The sequence below is a fragment of the Cololabis saira genome, chromosome 20, assembly GCF_033807715.1.
Source record: "Cololabis saira isolate AMF1-May2022 chromosome 20, fColSai1.1, whole genome shotgun sequence".
NCBI lineage: Eukaryota > Metazoa > Chordata > Actinopteri > Beloniformes > Belonidae > Cololabis > Cololabis saira.
In genome coordinates this window covers 20,100,558-20,123,294 of record NC_084606.1, presented here as the reverse complement: position 1 = coordinate 20,123,294, position 22,737 = coordinate 20,100,558, and the positions used below count along the sequence as shown (strand labels likewise).

The 22,737-nt window shown below is 39.7% G+C and overlaps 1 protein-coding gene across 1 annotated transcript; it reads left to right on the top strand.

The window, feature by feature from the left end:
* The first annotated feature begins 2,850 nt into the window (after window positions 1-2,850).
* Window positions 2,851-14,735, top strand: f13a1b (coagulation factor XIII, A1 polypeptide b). Its single transcript, XM_061710322.1, has 15 exons — window positions 2,851-2,972; window positions 6,386-6,615; window positions 8,241-8,429; window positions 8,664-8,912; window positions 9,034-9,152; window positions 9,237-9,344; window positions 9,472-9,646; window positions 9,983-10,121; window positions 10,198-10,301; window positions 10,412-10,500; window positions 10,662-10,815; window positions 12,234-12,509; window positions 12,642-12,802; window positions 13,023-13,159; window positions 13,633-14,735. The coding sequence occupies exons 2-15, from the start codon at window positions 6,414-6,416 to the stop codon at window positions 13,772-13,774; spliced, it is 2,244 nt and encodes a 747-aa protein (XP_061566306.1). The 5' UTR covers window positions 2,851-2,972; window positions 6,386-6,413; the 3' UTR covers window positions 13,775-14,735.
* Window positions 14,736-22,737: the final 8,002 nt, after the last annotated feature.

Sequence of the window (22,737 nt, the reverse complement as noted above, 5' to 3'; positions counted from 1 at the left end):
CCTCCTCCACTCTCATACCAACCAGGTGCATGTCCTCTTTCACCACATCCATAAATCTCCTCTTTGGCCTTCGTCTTTGCTGTCCGCCTGGTAGCTCCATTGCAAGCATCCTTCTACCAATATATCCATTGTTCCTCCTCTGCACATGTCCACACCATCTTAATCTGACCTATAACTTTGTCTCCAACTCATCCAACCTGAGCTGACGTGCTCATCCCTAATCCCATTTACCCTCATCACTTCTAAAGAGAACCTCAGTATCTTCAGCTCTGCCTCTTGTCTTTTCGTCAGTGCTGCATTCGTCTCACCACAAACCACCTTCCTATTGACTCCTAGCCCAATTTCCATCAGCCCCCTGTTGATCAACAGCACCAGAGTTCACCTGGACCCCAATCGATCCAGTATGGAAGTATATTTCCTGATTCGCATCACTGATTTACAGTAACTAGGTTTCTTGACACAACCAAGCGCCAACTTCCAGGTTGAGGTTCCTGCAGAACTAAAATCTGTTGCAGTTCCTCGACTGACCACAAGAAACTGGCTGCAAAAGTTAAAATGTTCAACTTTAGAGCAGAAATAAACATTTACAGCCTCATTCAAAAACCTTTTTGGTTTCAACTGTTTGATTTCACATCCATGACAATTCGGAGGGGGGTGAACTTTTTTTAACCATGCCAGGAAAACTGATATCAAGCAAGAAATGTAATTTTAATATGATTGATTGACAGTCACCTCAGCCAATAGCTAGCTGTTATCACTTCTTCTTCTCTAATCATCATGCTACTGCGTTTAAAAAAGCAACCACCCAACCACCAACTGATTTCCCCGTGAAGTTAACATGTTAAACAGTATATATTCCGCTGTAAACATCTGACGGCAACTCTGCAGATATTTTGGCGGGTTCAACTGAAGGAGCTGGGAGCAAGGCTTACTTTGATTGACATGCTGTCCAGAGCAACATGGCTGGGCCACATAAGGAGAAAAACAGACTTCAAAACCATCAATACTATAACTTCAATAACCAATGTGTTACATGACTTAAGGCTTCATCCATTGTTTTTTAATAGTCTATTGACACATCCTTCTCAATTTATCCAGGCTTGGAACGGGAATGGAGTTGCACTGACTTTTCCTCTCCAGTGGATAGATTTGTGTACCACATCAGGTAAAATTATAAAAAGCAACAAATGTGTGCATAGGGTAAATGGGGGTGTGGGCTTTTTATTGGTGGCCAACACAGGTAGCTGTTATCACTTTTGCTACTTAGTGCTTAGCACTCTATTGATATCTGAGCATATCTTCTGACAAGTGACAAGTGAAGACCAAACAGATCATAGCCATTCATACTCTAAAGAAAATATATATCTTATACACCAAGGTTAATTTTACTCACTGACCACCAGTCATGGTGGTGGGTGGTGGGCTGTGGGTTGGTGTGAAGGAAGAGCTGGCAGGTTGTGCTAACCTAAGCATTGGCTGAACAATTTGGATTTGACAACCCAAAACAACATCTGACCATTTAAAACTGCAAGTGTGTTGCATAATGTTCTCTCTATTAGAGGCATATACTCACCCTCCTTGAAAACCAACATAACCAACAACCAACAGGACAGAAACCCCAACTCTAACACTAAAAAACAGGGAAAGCAAACGTCTTTAATTGGTCCAGAATGATCTTTACCATGGAAATGAGAACACAAGAAAAAGCCACACTTCAAACAAAAACACCACGTTAATAAATGTGCCATCATAAACCAGAGCACCATCCATCTAGCCTCACTTCTGACGGAGAGTTCTACCGCAAGTTGAATATTGCTTCTAGGATACTAAAGTAAATCATACAGCGAATAATCACACTAAACACATGGGTTACCATGTGTGAGCGGCCAGATAAACACTTGCAAATGCAGAGTAATCAAGTTGTTAATCATTTTTCAAAAATAAATGTATTCCTGACAGATGTTCCACAAGATAATTTTATGTCTCAATAAAAATAAAATTCATGCCAAACCTCAGAGGGGTGGGCAAGTGCATCACTCTTTTTCAGAGGCAGTTTGGGACACCTCAAGTTTTCCATGCCCTAAAGCTTGAAAAAAAACAAACATTAAAAAACACTAAGAAAGCACACACACAGCTGAGGCTCCTCATCCACATCCAAACCCCACCCCACGTTCACTATTATTAACGCAGGTTCAAACCACCAGCAGCTCAGCAGAAATGTTCAACCCTGGAGCCAAAAATGTCCAGTTTCCCCTAAATACTGTAAGATAGAGGGCTATAAAATATATTAAAGAGCAAATCTCTTTTTAAAAGGTGTCTGTGTTACATTTTCATGTATGGCAACTCTAGTTTTCTGATATATCTGTATTTTTCTATATTCATAGTAATGGAAGGGCAGATATTGGGTGAATACTGCATCCATACTCATTTTATTTATTTATGCATTCATTGATTCATTTGTTTGGTTCAGTTTGTCAGAAAAATGATTCACATTAACATTTTCAACTGTATTCTACACTCTGAAAAACAAGTTGCATATCCAAACTATGTTTAAATGTATTATGCTTTATAATATTGATTTGTGCCTGTACTTGATTCCCACTGAAACTACTGCAAAAACATACTACAGAAACGTCCCGAGTGGAAAGGGTTAAAGATGCAGATGTGTTGAAATGTATTCCAAAATGTCAGAAGCTACGTGAGTGATTATCTGCGCGAGCCTCATCCAGCTGTGGCTTGTGCAGAGATGACAGATTCCACATCCTGCTCCCAAGTTGGACTGACACACACTCCAACTTAGAAAACACAGATACGCACACACACGTGGAGCTCTTCCTATCCTCTGTGGAGTATAAAAGCGGAGGTGGACAACTACTGGATGGGCAGTTCAACTCCAGCCATCAGTAGCGTCTCTTAAGAACTTCTCTCAAGGTGAAGCTTAGAAGCTGTATCCCCGACACAAACGCTGATTGGTAAGTAAATGCTCTGCAGTCGTGCAGCATTTTAATAACGTTTATATTTATCACTTCCAGATGTGAATGTGCATTTTAAATGGCTGGTACCTTTGAGAGTCATATAAAATCTTACTTTAGTTGGTGTACAACTTATACAACATGAGTAACTCAGTCAAACCTGCACTCAGATCTCTGAGACATATTTTAGGGCAATTTGTGACTCCTTAGGTGCATTTATGCTTTAAGTATTGAGCTATACCATAGCTTTATATTTCAAGTTATTCCTTTCAAACAAATGTCACAGTATTACTAGCTGCTATTTCATTTCATTTCATTTCATTTTTATTTATTCCGATCATGGAAATATGCAAACAAAAGAAACAAACAAGTAAAATGACAACACAATCAAAAGCATATTCCATAACCAGAAAGGAGCAGGAAGAAGAAAATCTTATTATACCTGCCCCTCCCTCAAAACAAAATTGAACAATAATAACAGATGGTCTGCACAATTACTTAGTTAATATCACAAGAAATGAAAAACAAGAAAATAAAAGATAGATTGTCTGTCTCCATATGCATATATTATACATTTTTGACTATTTCATCCATACGTTGCTATTTTTTTCTCTTTAAATTTATTTTTAAACTGAAATATGTTTATACAGCCCTTTAAATCATAATTTAATGAATTCCATAACTTAATTCAAACAATTGAAATGCTCATCTGCTTTAGAGTTGTTCGGGCAAATAAATGTTTAAAATTAAATTTTCTACGACTATCTTCATTGTTTGAACTGAAAGTAAACATGTATTGTAAGTTTTCTGCTATATAGCAACAGTGAAATCTGTGGGGGGGGGACTTTATCATTTTTGCCTATGTTAAAAGTCCTCATTGTTATTGTTAACTTACAGCAGATGCTGCACTGGTGTGTGCGTGCATGTTTGCGAGCGCCTTTGGGGTGGGGCATTGGGCATTTCCCTGCAGAGGGTGTTGTGAACACATGGGATTAATAAAAGAGGTATTTTATGCTCCTGCTTTTGCAGACACATGTTTCACAAACATGTACAGTTGTGGCTACTGCTGTTAGTCTGGAGAGTAACCAGTCAGTCCACGGTGTGTATATGGTGTAACATTGTGCAAAAAGAGGAAACGTGTGTGTGTTGAACATTGGCTTGTGGTGAGGTAAAGCAGCAGGTAGCGCTACAGCATTACGTCTTGTTAGAGAAGTAAAAGTAAAATTGTAATACTTTAACAACCCTCAAAATATCCCCTTGTGTTGATGTTACTGAGCATCTCTCTCCCTCACTCTTTCTGTCTCTTTCGATATATATATATTTATATGTGTTTTAAAAAAGGGGGATGTCTTTGAAAAAAAATCCTCTCCATGGTGAACAGTGTATCTATACTTCATCAAGATCTGGATGCAAATTGATATTGAAGTTGCTCCCTGCAAAGTTGAAAAATGCTTTACTGACTGCAAACGTCATGCAAAGCTGGACCGAGCATCAATCAGAATGTTCTGCTAACAATGAAATGCGTCACTTTTGTATTACATTTTATTACAAAGACTTGAACTGAACTGTCATTCAAAAATGCTAGTAGTGTCAATGATAATGTGACTTCAGACTGAGCATGTCACACTTTCTACCCATTCATGGTAAACAAAGGCATGAAGAATAGTCTTGAGGAGTGTGTAAAGGTTAAAACTCTAAACCAAAATCCTTAATGATCCCTTCTGGATTCAAATCCAGTCTGTTAAAACACCCAAGTAAACAAAGAACCTCAGTGTGCTCTGCGTGACTCATTAAACCCAAAGAACATGAAACTAAAATTACATCAACCCTGCATTTCTCCGGGGATTTACTTTAAACCTGTTTCCACCAGGCAGAGCAGACCTGGAGGGCTTCCTCTGCGATGAAGACATGGTTCTGTGCCAGTGCTGACCTTAACCGTTAAACACACAAGAGCTGTTTTCTTTAGATGTTATTGGGGTCTACAGTGTGTCAACTCAGAGGCGCAAACACCTGGACAAGAATAAGGCTCATTGTTGCACAAGGTTTGGGATGATATTGGGCTCCGTGAGTCATGGAGCAGCACATCGGGAGCTCTGTGTTCTTCTGAGCCACCAGAGCCACAAATATCCTCTGTGGGGTGTGGAGGGTAGCAAACTGGCAAACAAATGACAAAGGCTTTCACAGTCATGTTAACTTTGGCTGAACCTTCATCGCCAAGAATTATTTGAACTCAGGACTCAGCAGTAGTAAATATTTGTCAAATATGACTCTAGAGTAATACTGAACTGATTGCACTGCAGACTCAAGTGGTAATAACAGTTTGATCATGAGTTACATTTGCTGCAAAATGAGGATTCATAAAAGAAAGAAAATCCCATTAGAAGTCAAATTTCCATTTGCACTTGAGATTATTACTCTTCAGCCGTTTAGATCTTCCAAATCTTTAAGTGAACAAAATATTTGTGCGTCAGCATTTAAAGTTATCACAATGAGAAGAGAGCGACTCTTTTCTCCAACAGTGGTTCTTTTTGGGCGTAACTGGAATCTCAGAGCAAATCCTTTTCATTTTTATGCCATTAAACTTGGCCACAACATGCATTGAGTTAGTTATTTCCCACATTTACCATTTAAGATTTTCGAGGAGTTTTCTGCCTTCTGGTGCGTTTCTTGTCTCTTCTTTCAAGCCTCAGAAATATAATGATTTTTAATAAAACAAATTGCTCTTTTGTCTCTTTTTCTTGTCTGAATGGCATAAAGTAAGAGTGTGCAATGGTGAAAAATAAGGATGTATGCTGCAGAATGGCCTACAGTAAATGGTTTTTCCAACTTATAATGTGCACACTTTGAAGTGGTGGAAGAAAGACTGATTTTAAATAAAGTCTTTTCTGCAGGTAATCATGTAATACAATGTAATCTAGTGTAGTAGTAGTAGAAGCACACTAGCAGCGAGTAGTGTTGCAGTGCGGTCTAGGGACGATGACGATGCACATCCCTCTTCAACAACGTAACTCACACTTTAAATTTCTGCAGTTGTTCTGTGTGCAGCTTCGTCTTTAACTGGACGTAAATAAAGTTCCGTGTTGAGGCTTGCTCTTGCGTCTGTGACCTCAAGAATACCCAACACTTGAGGAGTGAAAGTAAAGCTCCAAACAATAAGCATGTCTGTCTTTGTCAGCAGCTTACAGGAAGGGGAGTAACTATAAACTCCCTCCAGCAAAACCCACAAATACATGGTAGCCACTTGTGATAGAAATGCACCTCAAACTGCTGTATGATGGAATTAAAGACATTTTAAAGAAATGTACATGAGGCTCTTGTTTATATTGTAGATAAGAACTAAAAATCAAGTCATCTGCATTTCAGCAAACATTCAGTGAACTGAATGTTATTGACTGTCCTGTGTCTTCTCCAAGTCTCATAACAACCTGAAGTATCACCACCATGGCTGATCAAGGTGCCACCCAGACTCCTACTCAGACTCCTACCCCGACTCCCGCCCCGACTCCCACCGGTCGTCCCCCGAAGATATCCAACCGCGGTCGAGCGGCAGGTCCCGTCGACAGCTCCAACTCCGAAACAAGTGACATCCCAGAGATCGAGTTCTTTGGAGCACCTGGCCCAAGAGGATATCCACCTCTGACAGGTGAGCCAGGAAATGTGGCATCTGTCTGCCTCTGTGTGTGAGTTTTAATTGATGCTTAGAGAAATAGGAACATTTTTGGTCAATGCTTCTCATCACTATAAGCTCATGAAGAAACGGTTATTTGTCTCAGAGCACAGATGTGTCAGGGGGTGTTTCTTAGACAAGATAAAGCCCTCTTCCTGTTATTGATACCAGTAATTCTTTGAATGTTTGACATTTGAACGATGTCCAAACTGGATAAAAGCCACTGACTTCCTGCAGCTGACACTTCACTGAGAGATATCCAGATATGACGGGAATTTATGAGCGTACTGACTGGAATTGCAGCCGACTGGCAGAAAGATGCAGCGAAGGAATGCTTGACTGGCCTTTAACATTGTTTTTGATGAGAAAGAAACAATTCCAAAGCTGTGCTGCAAGCAACTTAAAATGATCATTTTTAAACATTTAAACTCATCATGTATGGGTTTAGGATTGAGATTCGTTTTGTTTATTTATTTTTTTTTACCTAAGAACATTATGTCCACTTTTGAAAATAGACCATGTCTGCTTTAATTTTTCTCTTCCTCTTACAGGTAGATAATTATAAAATCAAGTTCCTTCTTTTTATTGTCCTTGTTATCAAATTGTAATCTAAAAAAGGGAATACATGAATAAGTATTTTCGGATCGATTGTGGTTACCGTGGTGAGCTCTGTCGTCTCACAGCAGACAAAAAAAAGAACTACTAAGTCGGGGGAAAACTTTATAACATCTGTCTCTTTTTTTTTACTTGCTGTTAGGGCTGTTCGATTAATCGATTTTAAATCGTAATCGCGATTATGTAATTAGAACGATGTTATAACGTGAAAATCGTAAAAAATCGATTTTTCACTTTTTTTTATTTTTTTTTTTTTACCTTGTCTGCACACATATTAATGATTGATACCATATTAATGATTGATGGAAATACCTCTCAATACCTGCGACAAGTGCCCCATGGGAGAGGCTCTTTAGTGTAGGAGGGGGCGTTGTAACATGCCACCGGGCATCCCTCAAGCCAGATGCGGTAGACCGGCTCGTGTTCCTTGCAAAAAACTTGCAAATGTGAATAGCAAATGTAATGACTGACATTACACACCTCTACCTCCTTCATGGGTTGCATTATTATTTAGCATGCAAAGACCCAGTTTAGTTTAATTAGAAAATGTCTTGTTTTATTTAATTGGATATATAACTTACTGTATGTTTGCAAGTGCTGATTTGCTGATATTTTTTTTACAGAGATAAAACTTTATATTTTATTATATTTTTTCAAACTTTTTTTCAACTTATTTTACAGAGTTTTGCACTTTATTCATTCATTTTTGGTTTAATAAGAGCAAAGTTTGCACTTAAATCCCAATGGGGCAAATGTTCAATAAAAAAACAGCATATTGGAAATCATTTCTTTGCCTTTTGTCAATTCACAAAATAATCGTAATCGTAATCGAAAATCGGATTTTGAGAGAAAAAAAATCGAGATTTTATTTTTGAGCAAAATCGAACAGCCCTACTTACTGTGTTACTTTATCTCTGGGATATCTATCCCAGAGTTCCCTTCAAAGTTTTAAAACACCTATGTCTGTATTGTTTCAATCCATTCAGAGTTTCTGGACATCTGGGATGTTGACATGATAAAAAGGCCTGATGAGTACAACAAGATTGAGCACCACACCATGCTCTTCAACTCTGACCACCTCATCGTCCGTAGAGGTCAGGAGTTCCGGGTGAAGATAACCTTCAATCGTCCCTACAATTCTGAGGAAGACAGGTTTGCTCTGGAGTTTGTCATCGGTAAGACACCTATGTTAAAGATTCTTATATCTTTGACTTTTTCATACAAAATAAATTAAATTATCTTATTTATTTTTGATATACTTTTAATCTAAAGTTTATTATTCTGAAGTTTTAAAAAGTATTCCTCATTTTCAAATAATTGATAGTGACTTGACCAGCAAGTAAAATGATGCAACACACATCCAAGGGTTTTCATTTACTCATGTCTGGCGACACCTCCTGTCCACCCAGGCTCCAGCCCTCAGTACAGCAAGGGAACATACATGCCCGTCTTCCCCACAAAGGATCGTACGAGCCCCTGGGAAGGCCGCGTCGTAGAGACCTCAGACAACATCGTCACTATGGGCGTCACCCCAGCGGCCAACTGCATTGTGGGGAAATATCACATGTATGTTGCTGTGCTGACTCCTTTTGGCATCCGCAGGACCAGACGGGACAACACCCGCGATCTTTACATCCTCTTCAATCCCTGGGAGGCAGGTTTGTATATATACTATGTGTGTGTGTGTGTGTGTGTGTGTGTGTGTGTGTGTACACACACTGTATATATAATCTTGATCAAATCCTTTTGGACATTTTCTCCCTCCTGTTTGGCTCCTAGCTGATGCTGTGTTTCTGGATGATGATAAAGAGAGGGAAGAGTGTGTGATGAATGAGATGGGGATCATCTATCACGGTGCCTATGATGACATTGCTGAGAGGGACTGGAACTATGGACAGGTGGGAGCAAACGCTTTGATTCCTTTCATCACCTATTCATTAGTCAAATCTGAACTCTTTTTTTCCTCTCTCTCTCTCTTTCAGTTCAATTATGGAGTGCTGGATGCCTGTCTGTACATCATGGACAGGTGTGAAATGCCCATCATTAACAGAGGGGACCCCATCAAGGTGACCAGAAAGGCCTCTGCCATGGTGAGATTTTAAAAACCAAAATCCAAATACTATCCAATGACTCTTGAAAAGTACTTCTGACAGTTATATTCCAATTTTCTGTAAGCGATCATGAAATATATCTAAAATCTGGTCTTTTTCTCTGCAGCTGAACTCTCGTGATGACGAGGGCGTGTTAGTGGGGAACTGGAGCGGGGACTACACCTATGGAGTGGCACCCACTTCCTGGACTGGCAGCACCGACATCCTGCTCAGCTATTCCAGCAGCAGGATGCCCGTCTGCTACGCGCAGTGCTGGGTCTACGCTGCCGTGTTCAACACCTGTGAGATCTTGAATTAACATTGCTGTTTTATTACATAAGGAAATGGATTCATAGTTCACCAGTCTGAATAAACCAAACAAAACCAAAAGGATCAATACACAAAAGTATCATAAGTATCCATATCTGACAGGGGTTTATCAGTCAAGAGTATCCTGACTATATAACTGACAGGTTCAAAACATAAAAACTACAAACATTTAACCAGCATATACAGTATGTGACACCCAGATATAAATTAAACCTTTTTTTTTCAATTGTGAATAGCTTTAATGTAAATTAAAGTAAAAGAAAGGCTAAGCAGGTATCAATTAAAAGTCTTAAACGTCTGTGTTCCAGTCCTGCGTTGTCTGGGCATCCCATCCAGAGTGGTCACCAACTACTACTCTGCTCACGACAACGATGGAAACCTGAAGACTGACATAATCCTGGAGGACAGTGGCAGAATAGACCGAAAGCGCACCAGGGACTCTATCTGGTACCACCACTTCCACTGATCATCTTACTCCCACGAAAACGGCTTTCATGAGGCGTTTAACAGTTGTTTTTGTCAGGAACTACCACTGCTGGAACGAGTGCTACATGTCCAGACCAGACCTCCCTCAGGGCTTTGGAGGTTGGCAGGTAGTGGATGCAACGCCACAGGAGACCAGCGATGGTAATGATACCCTCCAATGCAACAAAAAGCCACTATTTTCGGTCTTTAATGTCAGAATTCAAGTAAATGTGCCGAGCTGATCGCTGCATTCTTCTCCAATATCTCAAAAGGGATGTACAGATGTGGACCTGCATCAGTCCATGCCATCAAACATGGACAAATTTGCTTCCCATTTGATGCTGCCTTTGTGTTTGCAGAGGTGAGTGCCTTCGACTTTCTTTGTACAAAAAGAAACTTGCCTTACTTTGTTTTGAATTAACAAGAAAATAAATAACTTCTATCGCTTGCTGTCAAGCTTGGTCACCAACAACTAGATTGTTCTAGATGAGATCGAGTTTGTGATTTTCTTTTCCCCTACAGATTAACAGCGATGTGGTGTTTTATTCCCGGAGGAAAGATGGGACCTTGGATCCAGTCAAGGTGAACCGGACTCATGTCGGCCGCATGGTTATCACCAAAACCCCAGGAGAGGAGACTCGCCGTGACATCACTCATCAATACAAGTTTGCCGAAGGTCAGTGACTACATCACACGCACGTCTCTAAGTTATAAGAGACAGCGGATCCATTTTCCATGTTGGTTGAATATTAAAAATATGTTTCACGTAAGATTCTTCAAATGTAAATTCATAAAGAATGATTTTAAATGAGACAGCCATCACACCTTAAGTGCAAGTGTGCAAAACTGAATAAATGAATACATTTACCTTGACCCATAATGACTCGTGATGGAAACAGAAACACTGAAGCAAGCTGGACTTCTTTGTGCTCAGCCGACCTCTAAATCATTAGGGCCCAAGCACTGACAGTACAAAGGCCCTATTGTATCTGTAAGAATGTTTTTTTCTCCTTCTTCCGACGAAATGAGGGCCTTTTTGCCCCCCTAAACGTTCCCCAAAAGTCACCAAATTTTGCACGCAAGCCAGGCCTGGCAAAAAATTTGATATTTAATGGTTTGCATTAAAGGGCGTGGCCTAATGGCTCAACAGCGCCCCCTAGAAAACTTTGTGCCTCAAGCCCCACAATACGGTTTGACGTACATGCACGAAAATCGGTACACACCTGTATCATGTCGCAACTTAAAGAAAAGTCGCTTGGCGCCATGGCCGAAACCGATCAGGAAGTCGGCCATTTTGAATTAATCGTGTAATTTACTGTATGCCATTTCTTCGGCCGCTTCTTCGCCCGAACAGGCACCCAGGTGTGTTATACATCAAAATGTGCGTCTCGATCCTGCAACGATGGGCACTACTTTTCTTAGTCAAAAGCGTTACAGTGGCAACGATAGACGCCAAAAAGCGCACCCCCCCTTCATCTGATTGGTCCATATTTGATAGGCCCTACTTTCTGCCATAACTTTTGAACAGGTTGTGATAAAGACATGTGGGTGGTCTCATCGGACTCGGTATTGAGTACTTGACCTTCATTGGCCTGCATTATCCCCGCCCCTTCATCCGATTGGTCAAAATTTGATAGTCCCTATTTTCTGCAATAACTTTTGAATGTTTTGACGTAAAGACTCGTGGGTGGTGTCATCGGACTCGGTTTTGAGTCCTTGAACATAATTGGAGCAAATTAGCCCTGTTCCTTCATCTGATTGGACGATATCTGATAGTTCCTACTTTCTGCCATAATTTTTGAATGGTTTGATATAGAGAGTCGTGGCTGGTGTCATCCGCTAAATGTCCAGGCCTGAAGAATCTACATGTAAGTCATACAAGCTTCCACTGCAGCAATCATGAACGTGCAAAAGGGTGCGAGGGCCCGTTCATCGCTGCTTGCAGCTTTAATTTATATTTGTATTCCCTTCTGGACAAAAATACCTTCTCCATATGATAAGCAGGTGAAGCCTCTTAACCAGAACTAAAACGCCAACACTGCTAAAGTGCTTTAAAAGTGCACATTGCTGACATATAATTCAATCCATATTTAGGCAGCAACGAGGAGCGGACCGTCCTGGAAAAGGCAGAGGAGTACGGGTGCAAACGGGAGAAGATCAATCCTGCTCTGGCTGATGTGGACGTGAACCTGCCGAGCCTTGAGATCAGTGTGGGAGAGGACTTTGAGCTGGACCTGGAGTTTGTAAACCACAGCAACCAGCGGCGCACGGTGGAAGCCTACGTCAGTGGGAGCGTGGTGTACTATACTGGAGTTTCAGGCTACGAGTTCCTGTTCAAGACCCCCACCGTGACACTTGGGCCGGGAAAAAGTAAATAAGAGAGAATGCACAAGTACACCAGAAATATAATACTATTCAATTGTTTGTAATGAAATAAGTCGATGTCCAAATTGTCTAAATAGGTGACGTAGCACTTCCTTAAGTCCTGTTTGCATTTTGCAGCCGTAAAGGAATTGGTGATGGTGGAGTCGAAGAGCTACATGGAGCATCTGTTGGAACAAGCAAACCTCAACTTCATTGTCACCGGGAAGATCAAGGAGACCGGCCAGATCGTCACCACAATGAAAGTTGTCATCCTGAAAAATCCCAAACTCATCATCGAGGTCTGAAATCCCTTTTTCTTCAGTTACAGCATCATTCAGTCCAACTGACAGTGTCAAATGAACATCAAAATTTCCCAAATTAGATTAATTGTGAAGAATATTGTTTAAATGTTATCGATCTCAGACTCATGCAGCCATTTTATCTTCATCTTATACGTTTTTGACACATGGATGAGGCTTTGCGTGAGTGGTGGTTTAGCTTGCGCTGTGTATTCCTCAGGTGTCTGGAAAAGGCAAAGTCAACGAAGAAATGATTGCGACTTTGACTTTTACAAACCCCTTCAGCTACAGTCTGGAGGATGTCAACATCCGAATGGAAGGACCGGGGATCATGCTGCCCAAGAGCAAATATTACAGGTGAGCAATGTTCATCTTATCTGTCACAGAAGGTCAAACGGTTCCTACTGGAGGTTCCTGGAGGAACTCCAGCTCTTCTGAAGTGTTCTCAAGAGAGCGGGGAGACAAAATCTCTCCAGTATGTCCCAGGTCTGAACCCCTCCTTTTAAAGGTTTGGCATCCCCTTAGAACTTTCCAGGGACACGTCCAGGGTGCTTTCTTCTAGAAGTGATTATGAATCTCACAGTTAATAACCCTAGATGGGATATGTAACGGAGCCAAACCTTTTGGTTCAACTCTCTGAGTCCATTTTACTGCAGACGCCTCACGGATCGAACGGATCCTCACGGAACGATTTACAGACTTGATGAAATTGTTCATTGGTTCATACATACATAACTGTGAGCCGTTATATTTCTGTGATTTTTGAGATGGTTAATACATCAAAGTAGTTTCATCTACACAATGTCTAACTCAAGTCCTGCTGGTTTCAGTGTGATCGCAGGAGGTTCCTCTCTGACCTGGACCGAGCTGTTCACCCCGCAGCGACCTGGCAGAACCAGGGTGGTCGCTACTCTGGACTGTCCCACTCTCAGACAGGTCCACGGCCAGGCGTCCATCACCATCAAGCCCTGAAGAGCGCTGCCGCTGCCCCGGGACCCAGTATCACTCAGCTTCAGTTATACTTCAGCTCAGTAATGGGCCTATTACACAAACATGTAACAAGCTTTGTTTAAACATATATGATATGGTACTTTTAATAGTCCAGAAGTTATATGAGTAACAGTTTCTTTCGATACTGTAATTGGAAAAAAAAAAAAAAGTTTGGTTTTTGTTCTTTTGTTTATTTACTTTATAGAGAAAGTGAGTCCACAAAAATTGATGTATTTCACTATTCAGCCCCAAAGTTAAAGGAATATTCCATAGTTAAATCAGCCCGAGGTGCATTACTAGGTGGTGATACATTCAAACCTTCATTAGAGATAATAAATAATGTTAAATGTAACAGTTTTGATTTGGAAAATATATGTTTACAGAATATTACAGACTTTTATCAACATAGGAGCAAACAGGAAAGACATCCCCGTACAAATAGTCCTTGTTATACATGTACTGTATGTACACACAGAAAGTTAAATTACCCTTATTTGTCTCTAGGGAAAGTATCCACACTGTCGCTTAAGTGGACTGACATTTTGAGTTTTGTCAACCATTTGTAATAAATAATTATTCTGACATCACGACTTGTCCTCTGGGATAACATCATTGGCCACTAAATCGCAAACTTGTATTCCGTTTGAGCTCAAAACAAATTCAATTCACATTGTTTTGATGAGAGTTGACGCTTATCACCACCTTATAATAGGCCTACGTTTCATTCAACTCCAGAAAGCTCCTTCAGTGGGTTTGTAACTATAAAGAGGTCAAATGATGCTGCAAACATCACAAATCCAGCTCATAGACATAACATGTCAGCTGATCACTTCACATTTCAGCAAGCCAGAGGATATTTTATTATCCCTCTGATGTCTGATCAGTTTTCAGTTCAATCCTGTGACGAATGCCATCTCTTTAAACGCCACTTTAGGTTTATTGGTTTATGACCACATTGAGACACAGGTGGTATGCTATGGATTTGTCAAAAGTTTGTATCCTGAAAAAGTGTTTGTGCAGCTTCCAGAAATAGATGCATTATAGTGAGCTGATACGAAATGTGGTATAAAACTAATGTAATGAGCCAGAAAAGCTAGTGACCCAATTGATCCCTATTTTACCAGAAATTTGAATACATTTCTATATAATAACAACAACTAAAGTTCCAAGTTTCTTTTTAGACTGAGATTTTTTGGTCTTTGGTTGATAATAAACGAATAAAAAGTTGTTGTGACATGTTCTCGACAGTCGTTCTGTGTATTAATTTAAGAAGCTCACCTGAGACTGACTGGTTGATAGCGGATGTTGAACAAGTACAGGTCAAGGTCAGACGTTGTTCTCCACCAGTAAGAGTGAGGTTGAATCTCCCTCTGTAAAACCCTTTCCTGGTCTATAAAAAAACAGCAGAGTCACAAGAAAGTCATCTCTGCCATTCAAAATGCAAAGGTGCCCTCTTTAAACCTTTTATCACACACACAATGTTTTCATGCACATATTATAATATCCCTACTCACCTTTTTTTTTCTTTGAAGCAGATTTTGTACAAGTTATCTGCAACCTTTTCAACCATTGCACAGTCACCTCCTCCAGCATCTCTTTTCTGCTGAAAGTACCTCCAGATCTTCTCAGCATCTCTGTCTGTCAGATCTTTGGCTTCAAAAAACAGTGGCTGCTGGTATTGATCCATTTTACAAACAGGTCTAAAGAAATAAACCAGCTTCTTTGTCTTCTTTCCTGATTGCATGGCATGAAGTCCCACTTTCACTTTTATCTTGCAAATCAAAGCCCATAATATTGCTGGACATACTTAGCTTTTAACTCTGTGTTGCTCAATTCATCTAGATACAAAAATAAAGTTAAACATTAGCATAAAAGCTAATTTACACTTTAAAAATTGAGACTTAATTATTATTTTTTTAAATCGTGGTTGCATTAAAAACCGACTGGAAGCTTCTCCTGTTGGTTCTATTTATACACACTTTGATTCATTAAGATGAAACTGCTCAGATCAGCAATAGCTAATTTCACCTCAGTTTCTCCTACCAATTAGCCTTGTCGCATATTTAATCTTCTCTCGAGTCAGGAAATGCAATTGTGTCTTTGTAAAATTTGTCTATTCACAAATTTTGCTGCGATGGAGGGTTGAATGTTAAAACATGCCGAATCCTCTCCTGGTGCTAAGCCTATATCCAGAACCAAGACTAACCCTGCCCTGACTGTCAAGAAGTTAAGCCACATGTTATTTCTGTGAGAGCAGCATATTTGCGTATCAGTATATTTGGTAAATTAGATGTAGATGGATGTATGAAGAACTCTGGACTGTCCGGCTCAGGTCTACAGTAAGGCATCCTTCACCATCGAGCCCAAGAGCTTGCTGCGACTACAGACACCCAGTTACAGCTCATCCCAGGCCTGTCACACATAAATGTGACTTTAGATTGACAGGTTCTTCTGTAACATCCTTGATTAAAGGAAAAAAGGTACCACTGAAATTGCCAAAGCAAATCTGCTATATATGCTTTTTCATATTTTAGACACAAGGAGGCAGAATTATCTCATAAATTATGTGATCCCACAGATTCTGTGACCTGATTATGAATTTCAGCTGTAAAGTTTTTGCTTAACTTTAACTCCACATCTAACTTTAATTTATAAATGTTGGTCAGAAGGAGATCATTAATTATAAATAAGTTATATAATTAAAACTTGATAGAGCTTTTACTCCTATTCAAACAAAATGATTTAGTAGCTATGCACTAAATGTGTAAACTTGTAGATATTAAAATGTCTTTGTCTTGATGTGTGTTCCCTACATTTTCCATATACGCTTGCCACCCACTTTATTATATTATATTATATTATATTATATTATATTATATTATATTATATTATATCATATTATATTATATTATATTATATCATATTATATTATATTATAGATTTTATGTTATACCAGGTAATAAAGTGAATGGAAAATGTGCCTTTTTGAATAAATAAAAATACAAATTAAATACTTACATTTTACTCTAAAAAAAATAAAAAATTTAAAAACACTGGTGTAACACCAGATCTTGGCATAGATGATTGTTTAGGGCGCTATCTGCTGGAGGCCCTAAAAAAGATCAAAATCAAAACTACAATAACTTTTAGCTCCAACTGGCGCCATTTCCCTGTGCTCTGTCTTGAATATAAATGAATAAAATATGAACAGAAAAAATTACCAACAACACTCCTCCCTCGTTGTTTCTCATTATTTGATTAACATGGAGCTGAATCTTTCCTGCATGTGTAATGTGAAGAGGGGGACGGAAGAGTCGTTAGTGGTCATCTCAGGTAGTGTTCCCTGGTAACAGACGTCAACAAGTCACAGTTTTTATATTGGCTTAATTTTGGTATTCATTTCTGGCCGATCCTGCTTCTTCCTGTTTATTGACCGATTGTAGGGGAGCTGTACAAAGAAGGGCAGCCCTCCTCATTTGCAGAATGAGGCAGAAAAGCATAAGAAGTAAAAGGGGCTTTTTACTTTACCTGATGGATAAAATAAATGCATGAGATAAAGTAAAAAGAGGAGACAAGGAAACATAAAAATAACAAATACATGAATAAGGAAAAGGAAAAACAATATATGTATATTTCTGCTTTTATTTTTAATTATTTCAGTTTTGGTTCTCTGTACATGTAGTGGTCTGTCTGCTGCAACTATGTGCTTATACTGTACGGTAAAAGGTAAACATCTGTCCTGTTTTGAGAAGAATGGACGTTTACATTATTATTTCTGGTCCCTGATATCACTGCTATGAATATTGTCATCATTGTTATTATTATAACAGAATGTTACATTTGAACTTTGTTACTTATTCCAGTAACTTAAAGTTATCACAATATATGCATATATAATTATAAGCCCAATAACATAAAATGTATTCTTTATATGAAGTAGAATGACACAACAGAGTTAAATAAGTAGTGTAACAAGACTGTATGTTTGAATACAACTACAAGTCAGGGAATCGCAGCAGCACCACAGATGTGACACAGCTGGACACAGGTGAGTTCATTGCTGTATATTCCAGCCTCAGTCATGTTTCTAATGTCAATATGGCCAAATGTGGACACATGTGAGGTATAATTCAATCAAATATTCTCATCACTTACAGGTGCAACTCCTCCTGGCCTGTTCATCTGGAATGTTTTTGTCCATTTGTCCACGAACGGAGGCCATGACAGTCTGCTTTTACAATGTCAGTAAATTGGCTGAACTTTTAAACACTTCTAAACCTCCACAGTGGCAGAAAATAATGTAAATGTATCTGAAAAACAGATCAAATTTTTAATTTAAATGCAATATTACTGCTTTTGACCATGTCAAAAGTAGTTAATTTAGGAATTCTAACACTACTATTATTAGTAAAAGCTGTGTAAAATACTTCTGTTATTATGATAAGGGGGTGAGTGGTGCCAAACCATAATCTTAAAATAGTTAGAGCTGGCTTTGGGCCTGAGACATATAAAACTCACAGCAGTGACATGTTCACCGTCCACTTTACATTCCAGCAGGTCAGTGGGAACGTCATCCCTCGATTTCATGAAGGTTCATCAGTTTTCCTTTCATTGCTCTGAAATGGTACTTCATGATCATGAATGTTTTTTTTAACTTAGTGTGACCGCCTTTTGGCACATTTCAAGTAGTGGTACAGGAAACTTTTCACGGTCAGCAGTATACCTCTTTCTTGCCATAAATTCAGTTTGGTGAATCACCGTAAACTTTAAGATTGAGGTCTCGACATTTAATGCACCTGGAAAATTGCCCTTTTTTCTTTTAAAATTATGATTAGGCTTCTGTTGTCCATTTGAGTCAACCTAAACAATGCAGTTTGGGTTTTTTAGGCATACACTTGAAATCTTTTAGTCACAAGAAGGGAAATGTGAAAAGTGAATAATTTAAACATTTTATTCAGATTACAACCAACAAAAATGTATAGAGAACATTTTAAACTCACTACCAGTTTGTAGTGCGTGTGGATGCATGTTTTGATGGGAATCATATGTGTGACAATTCTTGCAGACGGAAAGGCCCGGGTGCCTAATTCACATGCCCTTTTTTATTGCAATACATTCGCTGAACCAAAACTTTCTTTGCTCCTTTGAAAATCGAGCAGATAGCAGTCACCTTCATCTGATTCAGAGTCAGGAAATCATGGCCTCTTTTAATATGTCCTAGCAACTTTTTATGAAATCCTTAGATAAGTCTCTTTTTTACTCCTGCTATTTCCTCCATGAGCAGTCTTTTAACTTCTTTCTCGTGGCAGTACAACCCATTTTCCTAAGCCAAGCCTTCAGAAATGACCCTGAAGATCTGCGCTCATTTCTGACGGCTCTGTGTTCAAGGATTAACAACTGTTATATTTAGTAACTGTGATTTACAGGAACCAGTTACACAAGTGAGCAGAGAGATGCAGAGAAAGGTCTCATCTAACTTTGATCCATCCTTCCATCCATCCATCCAGCTTTGATGCAATCTGTTGGTTTCCTTAGACGTCCAGTTATTATCATTGTTATTGTTTTTATTGGTTCTAAATTAATTGAATTAATTTACTATCTAATAATATTTGTCTTTAAAGCTGAATTTAATTAAATCCTCTGCCTTGTTATGCACTAAAACATACCCTAATTATCTTGAGCTACAGTTGAGAACTTCCCAAAAATCCAGAAACAGCCTAGAAAATTTGAACTCATGCAACATTCATGCCCCTCCTAACCTCTCCTCTCTCCCCCTGCTGACAAGGAGGTGCGCTGTTCTCCCTAAAACTTCTTGGCATAGAGCATCTGAACTGTTGTGCACGAGCACAAGGAAGTTACTCTGGAAACCCGAGGCATCAGAGAGTAGATACATGGGAGTAAATCAGTAATGGAACAAATTGAGAGAAAGAAGTTTTAAACAGTATCTGGATCCTGTACAACTTACCGATTTTTACTTAGTGAGTGTGTTTCCCTCAAATGTTTACATGGCGTGGACATATTTGATAATGCAACCGGATTACTTTACTAGAAGAAACCATACCAACATGTACAAATAACCTTTAACTAGAGACTATTAAAACTAACCTCTTTAGCTCAGACCCCAACATTAATGTCTTACAATGTGCAGGGATTACTGTACACCTTATGGGTAACACTTATATATAATAATATAAATAAACCAAAGACAATCAAACATTAGAAGATTACCTGTAAAGAAGAAATACTGCTAATTCCACATCCAATCAAAAACCTATCACGTCCTTCAGCCCCCACTCACCGCTGTAACGCCACTCCAGTACTCACCGTGGTTTTATTTTCGATGCGGTGAGTTTTTTTCTTCTTTTTTCTTCTTCAAGTTTCAAGTTTCAAGTTTAGTTTATTCATACATAGCCATTAAGATAAACGTATACAATTGAGACCAATTAGACACCTATAATGGTCATTTGGCATGAATGGGTCCCCCAAAGTAAGCTATTGAAAGCTTTTGGGAGGGGGCCCAAAGTTCATGAAGGAAAAATGAAATTTACAATGCAATGTGGTACCGTGAGGAATATGAAAACAGTAGACATTACAGTATAGACCAGGGGTCGGCAACCCGCGGCTCCAGAGCCGCATGCGGCTCTTTAGCGCCGCCCTAGTCGCTCCCTAGAGCTTTTTTAAAGAATGTTTTCCTTTTTTTTCCCCTTTTTTTTCTTCTTTTTTTTCTTCTTTTTTTCCTTCTTTTTTTCCTTTTTTCTTTTTTCTTCTTTTATCCTTTTCTCAACATTTCAACTTTTTTCTCAACATTTTGACTTTTTTCTCGACATTTCGACTTTTTTCTCGAAGTGCATAATGAAAAAAAAAAATTTCCCCAGTTCTAACTAATATAGATACATGCAGCATGTGTTGTCTTCATTCTAAGACTTTTCATTTTTTGCGGCTCCAGACATATTTGTTTTTTGTGTTTTTGGTCCAATACGGCCCTTTGAACATTTTGGGTTGCCGACCCCTGGTATAGACAATCAAACATACAAATACATACAATCATTCATACAGTCATCCCAATAACTCCATCATGTAGCAAGGGTATTTTATAAATAGGTAGACAGTAGGTTTACTTTTAGATTTCTTTTAAAAACGGAGAGAGAACACAGCATCTTCAGATCGTCATTAAGTCTGTTCCAGATCTGAGGCCCCCTGAAGACAACACTCATACCAGTGCAATGTAAACACTGTTGTTTACCTTGCTTGATTCTCGCAACAGTCTTCTTCTGCCTACAGTACTTTGCTAACATGTGTAAGCAGTAACTGCTAAAGCCAACCTTGACTGTGGTGTTTGTTTGTCCGCCACTTCATCTAGTTTTCCTTTAACGGTAGCGTGTGAGTGCTTACATGATGCATGGAGCTGGAGGACGGGGGCATGGGGTTTTCTGCAGGGTGTGCTGGATTCTGTGATTGACATTTGACAAGCACGCCCCCCTGGCTGTGATTGGAGGAGTTCCAACAGGAGTGGTGGAAAACTTTAAACTGCATTACTAGCTGCAGGTGGTACCTATTATGGCATCTAATACCTATTTTAAACAGGTCTTGGATGTCTTAAAAACAAACTTTTGATTGTTTTTGCTAAATAAATTAGAAATTGAGCCTCTGAGCCATGCCTTTATCATCTCAGTCTCTAACCTCATTATCTATCCTGGATTCTGAGTGGGTGGGGCTATGATAATGAGGCTCTGTGCTGATTGGCTGCCTGAATTACGCGATACACCGCTATGAAAAAATGGTGGAAGCTCCGGCCGGCGGAGTTAGTTGTGGGCGTGGTTTCACGCATCGGAGGCCAACCTATGTAAATCGCTCTGTCGTTACGTAACGACGAGCGCAGAATCTGGATGGCTCATCCGGGCGGCTGTACAGACACTGCAGAATTTGGTTGCTTTCCTCCTTCTCTGAGTTGGCAGGCTGAGGGGAGACCACTTTATATATGTTAAAGCAAGAAAAAACGTGTTTTTCATAATAGGTCCCCTTTAACTTCTAAATGCCACTTAGACAAATTCTGCATGAACAAAATTCAGACTTGGTGTTTGTTGGTCTTCTTGCTGCATTCACATCATAAATGGACAAAACTTTGCTTGAGTTGTTTAGTTTCCATCACAGGCTGTATTTACTTGTTTTTCTTAAAGCGACACTACGTAACTTTTCCACCTTAATATCATATTTCCAGAGTCATTGTGATGGTACATCAACTTCCAACAGGTTTAATGACACCTCTTTCATGATCTGAGGGAGTCTGTATCGCCTTCACTGGCACTATGTAACTTTGAGGAGCATGGTAGGAACCCTGCCACCCTAAAAAACTACAAATTTTACGGCTTTGACTGCTTTACGGCACATACGTCACTTCCCCCTCCTTCCCGATTCGCAGTCGAGACGAAAATGGGCGGGGCTTGGAGCGCAGAGCTCCGCAGAAGCTGGTAACCTGTTGCTGCAGCAGCAGCAGCAGCAGCTCCACATATAACAGACCAGGGAAAAGATCCTAATGGTTTAACTTTTCAACGGTTTCCTGCTCGGAGGCAGAACCACGCAGGCCAAGTATCTGATATAACGGAGTAAAAGAGTGAAAGAGTCGTCGGCTCGCTTTGGATCGCGGCTGTAACGACCAAACACACAGTAAAGCCTGAATTATGGTTCTGCGTTAAATCGACGCACACCTACGGCGTAGGGTACGTGGCGACGCGCAACGTACGGTGCGTGTCGCCGCGTACCCTACGCCGTAGGCCCTGCGTCGATTTAACGCAGAACCATAAACAACCTTAAACCACAAACACTCACACAGACGGGCGTCGGATCAAAACACGGGTTTTATTCCCCACTTCGCCAGCTAAACGCAGTTGCTGGCCAGCTCTCTGCGGTGCAATTAACCCCAATCTTCAGATAAAACTAGTTTGTTG